At 53.2% G+C, this 14,884-nt stretch overlaps 1 protein-coding gene across 1 annotated transcript; it reads left to right on the forward strand.

Moving 5' to 3' along the window:
* The first annotated feature begins 5,416 nt into the window (after positions 1-5,416).
* VRTN (vertebrae development associated) lies at positions 5,417-11,670 on the forward strand. Its single transcript, XM_052696451.1, has 2 exons — positions 5,417-5,538; positions 8,684-11,670. Exon 2 carries the CDS (start codon positions 8,685-8,687, stop codon positions 10,704-10,706), a length of 2,022 nt encoding a protein of 673 aa, XP_052552411.1. The 5' UTR covers positions 5,417-5,538; position 8,684; the 3' UTR covers positions 10,707-11,670.
* Positions 11,671-14,884: the final 3,214 nt, after the last annotated feature.

The following is a 14,884-nucleotide window of genomic DNA, read 5'->3' on the forward strand; positions in this document are numbered from 1 at the left end:
CACTCTCCTCTCCTCCTAGAAATAGAAGGGTGGGGATGGAGAGCTTGAGGGGGCCAGGCTCAGTGTGGCTGAAGCCACCCTGGAGCCATACTGTTAGCTCCTGCTGTGCTATCTTAATGGTTCTGCTTTTGCCTCCATGCTCCATGCCTTAATTAGCCTTTCCCCCTCCCGTGGGCCCAGCAGCTCTGCTTTCTTTTAAATCCTCCTTCCTCCTGCTTCACCTCTAACAGTGTCTTTCTACTGTACACTTCAAAGGCTTTGCTCATCACATCATCCCTGTGCAGGCATTGGCCCCAGTGAAGGCCTGGTTGCCATGAAATCAGTCACTGAAATGACTTCAGGCCCTTTGGATCTGGGAGAGAAGCAGGAATGGGGGAGGAGGAGTGGAAGGATTTTCAGTATTTCACCTCTGGGAAGAGCTATTAGTAACACAGGAAAAGCAAGGGGGAAGCCAGCCCCCTCCTCCCACCACCCTCCTGCATAGGGAGCCTGCTGAGGGCAGAGTGCTTTTATGTGCAAGTGGGAGGGAAGGAGAGTGTTAGGGCTTCAGAGGGAAACGCTTTGATCTTGACTTTGAATCTTCAGAGGTTCCCAGCTCTCCCCCCTCTCCCACCCATTACCAGGACCCCAGGATGCGGCTGTGGCTCCTGCTGTTCACTGGTGCTGAGCACTGCTTGTTGTTCCACGGGGATGTTCCTCCCACCCTAGAAGGAGTGCGGTGCCTGAGGCAGCAAGGGCATGGCACCAGTACCAAGTTCAAACTTTCCTTCTGAGAAGATGAAACCTATCTGGAAAAGGGAAAAGAACCCAGAGCTGAGCAGAGGATGATCAGAGATGGGACCTAGATCAGAGATGGGGCTGCCCCAGGGCATCCACCCTGAACATTGCTCAGAAGGTGAACTGGAGGCAGCCACCACTAGCAGAGGGACAGGATGCTCTGTGTCCTTCTTGAGGACAGCACTAAGGCCCCCTGGTACCACAAAAGAATGAGGGAGGAAAACAGCAGTGGGGAGCTGACTGATCTGCATGGAACAGGATAGAAGTGGCACTAAGGTGTGCTGGGTTTCACGTGAGTGATGGGAAATGACACTGAGCTCTGAGTCACTGCAGAGCTCTGAGTCACTGCAGAGGCAGTGGTGGGCAGCAGCATGTGGAGGAGCCTTAGGTGCTTCCTTGTTCAGGATAGGATCTAATGCCCAGACCAACTCCCAGCTGCCCTGAGGGAGATCAAACTCCTGGTTGCCACCAAGCTTTCCTAATGTTCAGGCCAAATTCTTCTGTCCTCTGTCCCATTCCTCTATCCTCAGTCATACAGCTGAGGTCATCCCCATTAATTCCTTCTAGCATCTGAGATTGACATGCTGGGCTGTCCCTTCCTGCCATTTCTCACTCCAGCACTACTAAATAGGTTTCGCTCCTCACATTGTCTCCTATAATTCAATCACACCAGCTCCCTTGCTTCTGGTTGAAAACTCCCTATAGTTTGCTGCTTTCCTTTCCAGTGCAGAACTGAACATAGCTGTCAGCCAGGCATCCAACATCATGAGGAAGAAGGCATAGAAATGAGCAAGGATCTCCCCTCATAGCCTCTCCACAGAACCCACCATTCAGTCTACCTGAGAGTCTTGTTAATGGCTACAGCAGAGGCATGAAATCCTAAATCCTAAATCCTCAGGGTTGGAAGGGACCGTTAAAGGTCATCTGATCCAACTCTCCTGCAATAAACCGGAATACCTACCAGATCAAGTTGCTCAGAGCCCCATCCAGCCTGGCCTTGACTGTGTCCAGGAATGGGCTTCCACCACCTCTGGGCAACCTGTTCCAGTGTCTCACAACCCTCACCATAGAAAACTTTTTCCTTCTATCTAACCTAAATGTCCCCTCTCTAAGTTTGAAACCATTTCCCCTCGTCCTATCAACACAGACCCTGCAAAAGAGTCTGTCTCCTTCTTTCTCATAGCTCCCCTTTAAGATGCTGAAAGATTGCTATCAGGCCATCTCAGAGCCTTCTCTTCTCCAGGCTGAACAGCCCCAGCAGCCTCAGCCTGTCCTTGAAAGAGTGCTGTTCCATCCATTGAATCATTGGCCACAATCAGACCAGAACCACATGCAATTTGACATTCCTTCACCCTAAGATCAGTGGGCAGACTGCAGCTACAGTGATCATACTTCTGTTGCCTGCTCGGGCTGCAAGCTCTGCTCATTGCTGTCTCCTCATGGAGAAACCCAGCCAAGGGTTTCTTGGAATCCACCTGAAAGCCTTCTATGCTCTTCCTCAGTCCTGCCAGCCTCTCAGCAGTCCCAGCTCCCCTTATTTCTCAGAGGGATGTCAGTACTCATATTCAGTCTCTGCAGCGCTTTGGAGAGAAAAAGATAGGGGGAAAAATAAAACAGAAGCCAGGGCGTCAGCAATGATTTTGAAGGGATGGGCATGTCAGTTTATCTCATTTAGGACAACCTGTTTCAATTCCAGAGCTGGTTTTGGCAACCAGTCCACAATCTGATCTGCTCTGAATGCCATTTGGCTGTGGCAGATGTTTTAATCACTTCCCATCCCATCTGAATTGCCTCCTCTGGTTCAGTCATGGGTAGTGAGTAGGGAGTTCTGATTCCTTCCACTCCTGTAGGTTCCCTAGGTGAGAGTGAAGGTGATTTTGGGGTGTTTTGCTACTGGGGGGATAGCTGACTGTGTGAGTATTGTCCCCATGCGTCGTCCCATTGGATGGTTGCACTCCAGTGACAGGGAAAGTCCCACGTCGCACAGGAATCCAGCACCATGTCCGTGGGACATCTCTTCTAACTGGGTTGAAGTCAATGGAAATTGTATTTACTGATCATGGAGGTTGCTCTTGACTAGAGAGAGGACTCCCCCAAACCTGGAGCAGTAAAACCTGCCTTCCAGTGCTGCTGGATGTCTGTGCCCAAAGCACCAAGTCCCAAGCAGAGCTGGATGTAGGTGCCTTTGCTTTGAGTGGAAGGGCAGTGGGGGACAAGTTAAAGCACAACAGGCAGAGAAGTATCTGACAACCACACCTGAACTGTGAAGGTCTCCGTGACCCACTGTCATACTGAAGCATCCTGCAGCAAAGCGAGGAGTGCACTGGTCCCCCACTGAACTCTTCCAAGGAACAGAAAAATGCTAACTACTTGTTTATATGCTGGAAGCTGGTGTGTGCAGTGATCTGCATAACAGAACTGCCCAGGCTGTTTCTTTGTGTGTTTTCCAGCTCCTATGTTAATCACTGACCCTGCTGACTCTGGCATTTACCAGTGTCTCACTGCCCTGTGAGCACCGCTTTGCATTTGCAACCGAAGAAGTTAAAAGGATGAAGGATGAGAAGGGGAGCTGAGCAGCTGGGGCTGTGAACATTGGCCTGCTCCGGAACACGTCCAGGACTTGCCAGGTTGATAGCAAGACTGGAGCTGGCTTTTCCCTCCTGAGGGGGGCAGGAAAGTTCACCAGAGAAGAGTTTTGGTCTGTCTTTCTTGCAGTGCAACTGTTCTGTGTACAGTACAAGGGCTGTCAGTGAGCACTGAGCCCCAGGGTTCACAGTCAGCCAGTAGTTGGCTCCTGGCTGGGGCTGAAAACACAAGTGGCAGAGAGCAGGGCCAGTCCGCAACTTGCAGTGAGCCCAGCCCGATCTTCTTGTCAAACTCCTTACCCAGCCTCCCCCTGCAATGCTGGGCCGGGAGGTGAGACAAGAGAAGTGGGAAAAGTGCTCTGGGGTATGCACTGCTGGGGAGGTGGAAAGCAACTCAGCAGAGGGGTACTGTGATTTATCCTGCGATGCTGTGTCCTCAACTAAGATGGGAGAGAGGGCAGCAGGCTACATTCAGCCCCATCTGGAGAGGGAACAGGCTGCACTTCTCCTGTGTGAAAGGTCCTTGTTTGGTTTCCTCCCCAAAGTGCATAAGAATCTCATCACTGGGGTCCCCACCAGTCCTCTTATTGTCAAACAATGCAGCAGAATGAGTGTCTAAAGTGAAGTTCCCTGCTGGTGGCTGTGCACAGGGCAGTAATCTCATGGTGTGTCTGACATCAGGAACGATTTCAGGCCCCTCACTGCAAGAGGGGACTGTGTTGTGGCCCAGGCTTTTCCCCAAGGCTGGGGTGGAGAGGCCAGATGCTGCCTACAGCCAGAGTTCACAGGATAGGTGCAGGATCATGAAGCACTGAGACCAATTGGTGAGGAGCCTGATGACCAGTCCCTGTGGGCAAAGTTGTGCCTCCCCCCTGTTAAAATGCACTGAGCCCCCACACCCAGGAGCAGACCAGCTTCTGGGGGCCCTGTTTTGAGGTAGGTCTTGCTCTGAAGAAAAAGCATTCCTAAGATTGGATGAGTAGGAATATTTCTGAGCTGCCCCAGCCCTGGGATTTGGATAGTGGCCAAGCCATTGGCCAACTCACTGGCTGGGACTGTAAACCCTTGGTGGCTGCAGCCAGCAGCAGTTTCCATAGCCCTGAGTCTCCATACTGCTCAATCCTCACCAGCATGTCCCAGGGTGGTGACTAGGAGAAGTCAGGAGATCTCAGGAGTGAGTGGTTCAGTGGGTGGCGGGAGGCCCAGGGCTCAGCTGGAACTTTGGAATAGGCAAGGGTTTGGGTAGGGAGAGCTTGGGAAGAGATAGGTCCTGGAGGAAGCTCTGGGTGCTCTGAGCTTGCGAGGAAGATACAGGGTGGAACTGAGTTTGGAAGCTTAGAGATGATGGAGAGACGTGCCTGGCGCACACTCTGTTTGCACAGCCTCACATGATGCCCCAGATGGACCCATTGTCTGTATGGGAGTTAAGGAGGGGGACCCAGGGCCAGAGATTAGGCAGCAGAACAGAGATAGCAGGAAGGCTGACCCAGGTGGGTGGCACAAACGTGGACGGGAGGTGAGGTCAAGAAAAGGGCTGCTGTCATCTGGGTGCCTCCTGCAGACAAACTAGAACGTTCTGGGGCCCTCATAGATCTAGAGGTCTCAGGTTTGGACACGTGTCCAATGGCCACAGCGTTGTCTGCTCCAGACCTGGCACCCATGCAGTGGCACATGCCTTCAACACGCCGAGCACAAGGGCCGGGCAGACATCAGCAGCCCAAGCACACAGCTGCGCTACGGCCATCCAAGGTTGCTGCGGGACAGCAGGACACCGTGGGGCACGGGTGATGGTGGGTGCCGCAGCATCCTGGGGTGCTCCGAACAGGCTGCTGTAGAGGCGGGCGCCGCGGGCCCTTTAAGCGCGGCGGCGGCAGGACAATGGCCATTATCACTTTAGCTTTGGAAGTGACCCCCGTCCCGCTCCGCTTTCATCTGGGCCGGGGCGGCGGGGATGGCCCGCTTCCTGGCGGGGGAGGGGAGCCGAGCCCAGCCGAGCCCGGCGGGGAGGGGCGGCCCGGCCCGACCCGGCCCGGCGCCGCACGCGGCCGCCCGCTCCCGAGGGTCACTGCGGGGCTGGCACCGGGGCCGCGGCGGCGGCTCCGCGCCGCTTCCTGCCGCCGCCCTTAAAGGTGCGGAGCGGCGGAGGGCGCGGGTGGGGTGCGACCCGTGGAGCCAGGTGAGTGCGGTCGGGGTTGCCCCGACGGCGGCCGTCGCTTTCTCGGCCTCCCTTCCTCTCCAGCGCGGGGCTCCGCAGAGCCGTCCCGTCCCTCTTGGCTGCTCCCGGCTGGGCTCGGCGGCTCTCATTCCCCGTGGCTGCGCGTCCCTTTGTCCCCCGGGCGACAGGGCGGGCTGTAACTTGGCCCGCTGGGCACGGAGCTCCGCTCCGGTCGTGCCGCGGGGCCGCGCCCGGTGCTGCTGCAGCCCCGGGTGGCCGCGGAGCTGCCCACGTGTGTGTCCGCGGAGCAGGGCTGTGCCTGTTGTCAGGTGCTGCTCGGGCATAAGTTTCCCTTCCTAAGGAAATGTCCCTGGGCAGATGAAGTTGTGATGCTGTGGCCTGAGTTAGTACCAGTGGGTTTTTTGTTTGTTTGTTTTTCTTCTTGTATTTCTTTTTTCCCTCTTGCTCTTCAAGTGTTACCTCTTTCCTAGAGGTGGGAATGTGAGTGCTAGGAGCAGGCTTCTCTCGCTGGACTCTGGTGAAAGCCCTTGCTGTTATGGTAGCCTGAGGCTGCAGCTGGGGCTCAGAAGGAACTCTGAGCTGATGGGGCTCCAGCACGGCCCTGCTGGGTGCTGCTGGTCTCAGTCTCCTGAATTCCTGCTGGTGGGAGCGTATTGGGGCTGGCTTGGGGAACTTGCACTACTGGATGCCACCAGCCCATCGGTTTAGGTGAGGGAATGTGATCTACAAGTGCTTGCTTATCTGTTACAATGCAAAAGAGGCCAGGTTAGTTAAAGCCTCCTTTATCAGCAGGGAAAAGCTCCCTTGCATGGTTCTTGGAGTTAGGATGGTTTGGGAAGTGCTTGTCTGTTGTGTTCAGTAGGAGAAAAAGGGGAAAACCCTCACTAAACAGCAGCTCCTCCATGCTGAGAGTGAAGGAGTTTACCCTGGCTACTGTACATCCTCTGCTGCTGCCTTGCCTGGCCCCTTGCGTGCTAGCTCAGAGCTTATCTGTGATGCTTGAGCTGTGGCTCTTGCGTTAGGCGTGCCTGTGAGATCCTACTGCGCCAGCTCCAGGCAGCAGAAGCTGGCAGTGACATTGAGATTGTGGAGTATTACTTAAAATGATTTAATTCCATGCTTCTATTTTCACCCCTCAAGCTGTAAGGGAATGGGAAATGGCCACCAGGCCATAAGGACCAGGTGTATGCCTGGTGCTTTCTAGCCTGTGCTGGCTTCTCATTCCTGTCAGGGAAGAACTTGTCTCACCTCACTCAGCTCTCCTGGAGGCTGTAGGGCAATGTGGCCATGGAGAATGAGAGCTTGGGTGTGCTGTGGCCCTCCTTGTCTGACTGTACCAAGGGTCATCTCTGCTCTTCACTGGAGGGGCAGAGTGAGAAACAGAAGGGCTAGATGCTCTGCAAACACTCTTTAGCAATAGTTAAAACTTCCGTGTGTTATCAGCATTGTGTTGGTTACAAATGTAAAATAGCACCACAGGAGCTGCTGTGCACAAAATTAACTCCATCCCAGCCAGACCCAGCAGACAACCCCATACTGACTTGGACTGAGGATTTTGAGGGCAAGTCTGTGCCTTTCTTAACTGTGTGCTGTCTCCTGTGTTGACTCTGTTGGGTGATTCCCCACAGCTGACCTCCATCATGCAAGAGATGCGGAGGATCTGGAGGCAGGGAAGGGAGCTGACTTGGTTAAGGGAAGGGTCAACAGCAGCACAGAGGCTCCCTGGGGTGAAGCAGCTCGGGTATAGCAGTGTGATATGTGGCACCTTGTTCTACATGCTGTTTGATTGTGACCAGGCTGTAGATACTGTAGTAATAGGACTGAGAATAGGGAAAGGTCAGGCAGGACATCTGCTTTGCTCCAGGACTGCTGCCTTTCCTGCCTGCCACTGCTGTTTTGCCATCTCCCTGCAGAGTTGAGAGTGCATAACGATACCTCTGAAGTGCTGTGGGAAGGTGAGTCTCCAGCTGGGATAGGAATGAGGCAGACTACAAAGTGATGCCTGATATGTGGGGGTTGTCACGTGAATGAGCAGGGCTATGCATGAGGAGAAAATGGACCAGAATGGGCTGCTCTGAGGAAGTGTTGTGAACTGTGGGCAAATGGGGGTAGGTGGAGTGAGGGGCTGTAAGAGGCTGGCTGTTGGCAAAACAGTGCTGGAAAGAGATGTACTGAAAGGGCTGGATTGTGGGGTAAAGTGTGTAGCCCACTGGGAACTCCAGGAGTGGCAGAAGCAGAACCATGCAGGTGTTAGGAGCACTAACAAAGCAGGGGATGCAAGTTTGACTACTTGGATTGCTTGAGTGAAAAGTGGCTCACAGGACTGGGGCTTGCTGAAGCTGGAAGGAGGAAGAGGGCTCAACACAGCCTCTAAGCTGCCTACTCAGCTATTGCCCCATCTACTCTTCTGTGCTGCCTCTTAACTGGTAGGGTTCCTTTTGCTCCTTTGCCTCGGCTGACAGTGCTTCTCTGCTGAGCAGCAAGTGACACCTAGTGTCAGCTCAGGCAGTAGTAACGATGCCTGCATTGGCTTAGCGGCTTCTCCCATCTCAGGTTTTGTGGTGACTTTTAGTTGCATGAGATGGTTGCAGAAGCAGAGCCTTGCTTCGAGGGAGGGAGCAAACTCTTTGTACCTTCTACTGGGCTGAACACTTTGTAGTCTGGTCCCTCTGTGCCCCTGTACAGCGTTGCTCTGTCCCTGATGAGATGACAAATGCTTTACCTCCAAGATTTTCTCATTGCTGACTGTAGGCACTGGCAGCAGGGCCCAAGCTGCAGGTGTGAGGCCAGGTACAAAGCCAGCCGTGCAGGGCAGGGAGTGTCCCCATCTCCTTCCCCAGTGGATGCAGTCAGTCCTCAGTTTCACTGTCCATCCCAGGCACGCATCTCTGGAGGCCGTGTGCCATTCCTGCTGCCCACAGGAGGTCACTGGAGAGCAGGCAGAGTCCACGTCCCTGTCCCAGGTCTGCCTGTAGGGCTAGGCTTTGTCCTTTCTCCTTGGGGGGGATTGTGGGTGTGGGGAGAACAGGGACCTTTCCTCTATACTCTTCCCCTTTCCTAACCTTCAGGGAAGAGCTGGCCCTGTCAGTCTGGAGCGTGTCCTGCCTAGATCTCAAGTGACTTCTGCTTTTCTGCTGTCCTTCAGGATGATCCAGCGGCACCAGCTGGTGCAGTCTGTGCTGCAGGAGCTGCAGGAAGCCACCGAATGCTTTGGTCTGGAGGGCCTTGCCAGTGCTGCACTGGAGGCAGAGAGGACCCTGTCATCTTTCTCCCTGCCTGGCTATTGCAGGAGGCAATTTCAAGAGGAGCTAGAAGTTGATCGAGTAGCCAGGAGCCTGTACCCAGAGGATGCTCCAAGTAACATGCTGCCTCTGGTTTGCAAAGGTGAGGGGAACCGCCTCTTTGAGGCAGCCAGTGTACTGCTCTGGGGCAACCCCAGCCTCAGCCTGGAGCTGCAGGTGCGCACAGTGGTGGAGATGCTGCTGCACAAGCAGTATTACCTGAATGGCATGATTGACTCCAAGGTGATGCTGCAGGCTGCCCGCTACTCACTCTGCACGGAGGAGACACCAGAGATGACCAGCCTCCCCATGGCTATCCTGGAGGCTATCTTCGATGCAGATATCAAAGCTACCTGTTTTCCTGGCACCTTTGCTAATATGTGGCATGTCTATGCTCTTGCCTCAGTGCTGCAGTGTAACATCTACTCAATCTATCCCATGAGCAACCTGAAGATCCGGCCATATTTCAACCGGCTCATCCGGCCCAGGAAGTGTGGCCCTCAGACCTCCACTCTCCACATCATGTGGTCAGGGCAGCAGCTCTCCAGGCAGGTCTTCAAAGCACAGTACTTTGTGGCTGTAGTTGGTCTGGAGGAGCTGGAACCTACCATACCTTCATCAGAGCCTCCTGTCCAGCCCATGAAGACTCTGGAGCTGCTGAATAGTGACCCCCAGCTGACCTACTCCAACCTGCGTGACAGGTACAGCATCACCAAGAGCACCTTCTACCGCTGGAAGCGCCAGTCTCGGGAACACCGGCAGAAAGCGGCTGCCAGGTTTGCAGCTAAACACTTCCTCCAGTCCTGCTTTCAAGAGGGCAACGTTGTCCCGCTCCAGCACTTCCGACAAATGTTTCCGGAAATCTCCCGATCCACATATTATGCCTGGAAGCATGAGATGCAGAGCATGGTCAATGGTGATACCTCTGATCTGACTGAGGCCCATGGGTTGCGGGAGCTTCACAGGGAGGTTCCAAAGAAGGCTGATGTTAATGAGCCAACAAAGGCAGAGGCAAGTTTAAGACCCCCGAGTCCTTCCCTAGACCCAGTCCAAGCAGGGATCTTCATGCGAGGAGCCAAATCTTACCTGGAGAAATGCATCTCCATGAACACTCTGGTGCCTTACAGGTGCTTCAAGCACAGCTTCCCTGGCATCTCCAGGTCCACTTACTACAATTGGCGAAGAAAAGCAATCAAAGAGAACCCCAACTTCAAACCCCCCCAGCCTCCCTTGAATAACCAGAAACCTTTACCCATGGAAAAGCCACTTCTGCAGCTGAAACCAAGCAGCTTGCCTGCTAGGAAGAAGCTGAATGGAGATCAGCCGGCAGCCAGGAGTCTCCTGCAGCTCAAGCCCTCTCTGTGCTGGAGGAAGCGGCTGCGAGATGTGGCCCGGAGACAGGTCCAGCAGTGGCAGCTGCCGTTCAGCAAGTTTTGCCTACGCTATCCAACACTCTCCTCCACAACCTACTGGTTTTGGAAGGGTAGCAGCCGAGCATCTGGGCAGCATCGCCTTTGCAGCTCCAATCGGCCTTTGAACAGGATTACTTCCCTGGCACTGCAGAGATCTGAGCCAAGTGTCAAGCCCCAGCTCCACATGGAAGTAGCAACCAAGCATCTGGACAAGTCAGCACCAGCCACTCCATACAATGCCACCATTTCAGGCTACCCTGTGTCAGAGAGAGCCAACAGTCAGATGTTTGTGATGGATGTGATTGCCACCACCCAGTTCAAGGCACAAGCCAAGCTGTTCCTGCAGCAGCGCTTTGAGTCGAAGACCTTCCCCACCTACAAGGAGTTCAGTGCCCGCTTCCCCCTCACAGCCCGCTCCACCTACTACATGTGGAAGCGTGCCCTGCATGATGGGCTGACCCTTGTGGATGCATGAGGTCCACCTGGCCGTGGTTCTCCATTGATGTGCCCTGTGACCTGCTGGTGGGGTGTCCAAGCCAGGGCCCAGGTCAAACTTTTGGTTTGTTTTTTTCTGTTTGTAGTCTTTTTTTTTTTCTTTTTTTTTTTTTTCTCTGTGTCATTGAATCAGGTATGAGAATGCCTACACAGTGCCCGCTCCTGGAGATGGAAGGAGTGGGAGACAGGTACTGACTGCCCCAAAGGAGAGGGGCAGAAGGGTTTTGCCTTCTTTGCACTCAGGGATCAAGTAGGGGTCATAGGATTCTGTCAGGCTTCCAGTGTATGCTTGAGGTAGAGGGTTTGAAGGCCTCTCTGTCCTGGGAATTTGTGTGAAGGAGTGATGGGGACATGCAGAACTCAGCATAGAGGTGCCCAGCATCCCCTTGGCGAGAAGGAGGGGCTGGAGGAGTTCTCAGCACTGAGGTATAAATCTCTGATCTGTGCTCCTCCTTGTTAAGGAGGTTGAAGGCTTTATATGATGCTGCTTGGGCTTTGTGGCTTTTAATGCTTGTCCTGGCTGCCCTGATTTCCCCTAGAGGAAACAGAGGCAGGTAGAGGGGAGGGGGGGTTGTTCTGTGTCCCTGATGCAATCTATGTTGGGAACATGTTGGGCTCCCTTAGCAAGCCAGAAGCTGGCATCTTTTGTAGGCACTGAAGCATCTTGACAGGACTTTTCTGGTCTTGTAGCAATTACCTATTTCGTGGTCCTTAACTCTCTCAGAGCTGCCTTATCCTCTGTGTCTCTTCCCTAGTGCCTGTGTGAAGGTGTCTGCCTGCTGTAGGGCAGAGACCAGGTGCTGCAGGCCCTAAGTCTTTGCTTTCCCTGAATCATGCTACAAGTCCAGTGTGGCGTGGCTGTCACTTTACAGCATGCCTGTGGCAGTCATGGCTGTGCACACCCAAATTGTAAGAATTAAAAGCAATAAAAACTTCCATTCCCAGTCCTGTGTGGTTCTTCCCTTGTGCATGAGGGATCAGAATGGTCCTGTGGGCACCCTTAGGAGGCCCTAGTGATGTGATGGAACAGTGCTGAGCGCTAGCAGGATCTCACCACCATTGATACACCCCTAGAAAATGTTCTTTGTGAGGAGAATGAATACTGTGTGTGGTCTCATAGGAGGGATCTGGGGGTGGTGGGTGCTGCAGGAAGAGCCATGCACTGTGGGAAGGCCCCTGCACTGGGGTGCAGGGAGATGCTGAGCAATGCTTGGTGCCACTGCAGAGAGCTCTGAGCTCTGTGTGTCAGGAAGTAATTGGAGTAATTAGCTGCCAGTGATTTCTCACCAGTGAACTCCTCCAAGGGAGTAAGCTGGTAATTACTCTAGAATGATTATCTGTGTCTCTGAACTGCTGGGGACTTGAGGTAACTGTTCTCCATGGCAGCAGTAAGCTGTGAAGGTGCACAAGGCCTCTAGAGCAAAGCTGTGCCTTCATTCTACTGAACCTAGGGGACAAAGGATGGTTTGTGTGACCACCAAGCTCAGGTCCCTCAGGGGGCTCTGAGCTGTGGACAGCAGCAGGGATGGGGCTGGGATTTGCATCCAGTATACTGTGTATTTGCTGGGGGAGAGCAGGAGAGCCTGTAGGGACTTCCCAGCCCTCCACAGAGTGGAGGGATGGTTCATCTTTGTTACCATTGTCTGACTCCTCTCAAAAGGGGATTTTGCACACACATTGTAATCTACTATTTTCTTGCAAATTTCTTGAGGAGATCCAGGTATTATGCTTTCTTTGTCCTTAGCTCGGTGCCTGGATGGTGAGTCATGTAAAAATAACATTCTTCCAAGAGTTTTACATGTGCACTTATACATGTTACACAGTGGGAAGATGGGGGTATTCCATGCTTTAGTATCACAAACTGGGACCAAGGTGATTCTTCAGCAGTCAGCACTCTGAGCTTTCCCTTTGCAGGGGGCTGCAAGCTGTGCTGCTCAAGGCAGACACCTTCTGTTCTCTTTCCAGCAGCCTTCACAGATACCTCCCTCCCTCCGGTGCTGAGACAGCAGCTCCTGCATGGCATGATGGTGGTAGGGGGGTAGAACTTGCAGGCTACCTGCTATTCTCATGCCTAAATGACAGTAGGACATGAATCAAGGCAGTCCTAGTGGCTCTGCCCTGTGTTGCCATGTGCTGTGCAATACATTTCTCCTTTTGCCAACACAGAGAGGTGTTTAGTTCCAGTGTCACTGAGATCCCTTGCAGGTGGACACTTGAAGCACCAACCAAGGCCAAGGTGGAAATGAAAACAGTAAAAGGAGATTGAAATGCAGAGGCTGGGGGCCACGAAGCTTGTGGGGAGCAGCCCCTGCCCATGCACAGTTCACATCTGTCATGCTGTGTCAGACTGAGGTAGTGAGGCTCTGCCTGGGTCACAGCTATGTTACCAGGGCCAGAGTTTGGCAGGGGTGCTTGGAGTACGGGGACAGTGATGCCATCCTGCTGTTCCCTCCTGTCCTCAGGTGGGTAAGAGCACCATCCCACCTGGTGACAACACAAGCAGATGGAGCAAAGGCAGATGCTGGCTGATGGAGGCAGAAGATCATCCCTGCAGTAAAACTGAATGGGTTACAAGGTGAGTGCTCCTGTTAAACCGGGATGTTAAGTGTGGCAGTTAGCAGGGCAATAAGTCTGCCTCATAAACCATGCTACTCCAAATGACTTAATGAGCGGTAATGGCCTGCAGCTGGGAAGAGCTGGTCTGGGTGCCATTCCTTGGCAGTGCAGGAGCTCTGCTGTTGTGGCTGTGGTGGGCAGTAGTCTCCGCCTGGAAGCTGTCCTTCCCCTGGGCTCAAAAATTAGCAATCTTGAAATTGAGCTTGCAGCTAGTTAGCAGTTGGCTTTCCAGATGCATTTTTCGTGATAGAAGCGATCTTTACAAAAGCTCCTGGATCCCCAGTGGTCCCCCTTACCTTCCCATTAGCAGAGCTGCCTTAGGCAGTCCTGCAGTGGGGCTTTGCTTGCCCCAGGCTCCTGCAGCTCCTGGGGGCATGAACAGCTCCTGGGCCTCACTGGAACCACTGGGAAGACATGCAGCCACAGGACAGAGAAGTCAGTGCTGCCATTCAGATCCGAGCTGGCAAACACAAAACCAATTAATTATTGAGAAAATGTATGTGGGGAAGGGAGGACGAGATGAGGAGAAAAAGAGATTATCTGGATCTCCATTCAACTCCTTTGCATTTCCCACTGCTCAATCCCATCCCAGCACTGCTGCTCTGGTCTGCTGAGTTGTTTTACTTCTATTCTGTATTTCCAGATCCTCCTGATTTTGTCTCAGTAGCAAATGTCACCAGTGCATCCCTCCTTCCTATGCTGACTTGCTAATGTAAATGTGGTAGAAGATCAATCCTCATGCTATTCCTTAAGGACTTTGTCCTCGGGACACGCAGATCTTCTGCAATATTAGTAACCCTTTAAAACCCATCATAGCTGTTTTGGACCAGTTATGCTTGACAGTGGTACCCGTACTTTTCAGCCAGAATCCAGGTGCTGCATTCTCTGCTGTTACTTTGCTACACAACAAGAATGCTGATGTGTCATATTGTTTTAGCACAATCAACATCTGGAAAACATGAGTTTTGGAAAAGAACTCCATGAGAGTCCTGCAGAGTGGTGCCTGACCATTCCCAAGCATCCCCCCACCTCAGCATGATGGGGCAGAAGCAGAGTGGGACAGCTCAGCCCCATGGCACGTTCCTGTGTTGAGGGTGGTGGAGGAGGGGTAATGAGCACCCTGCTCTCAGAGTTGATGCTGCAGTGGTGGCTCCTGTCTGGCTTTTCTCCTGAAAATCTTCCCCTAGGTCACAGAGAGGTGGCATGGCTGTGGGTGCCCTGCTGCAGGCTGTTTGTGGGAAGACAAGGGGAGAGGGGAGGCTGCCTCAGGGATGTGCTGAGATGCATTGTTTTCCTTGATTATTTTTTTAGCAGGAATAGAAAACGTATCCAATCTCAATTAGCTATTTCCACACTGAATTGATGTGAAGGAAGAACACTGGCTGTGCCGTTAAAAGAGGAGAAGAATGGATTGTGCTTGTTTTCCTCCAGCTCCTTCCTTGCCATCCCCAGAGGACACACATGGAGTGGCAGTAGCGATTTTGCCAAGATGATCAGTTCCTCCTATGAAGGGGCTCTGTCTGCCCATACACACAGGTGGGG

The sequence above is a fragment of the Tympanuchus pallidicinctus genome, unplaced genomic scaffold (genome assembly GCF_026119805.1).
Source record: "Tympanuchus pallidicinctus isolate F22 unplaced genomic scaffold, pur_lepc_1.0 scaffold3, whole genome shotgun sequence".
NCBI lineage: Eukaryota > Metazoa > Chordata > Aves > Galliformes > Phasianidae > Tympanuchus > Tympanuchus pallidicinctus.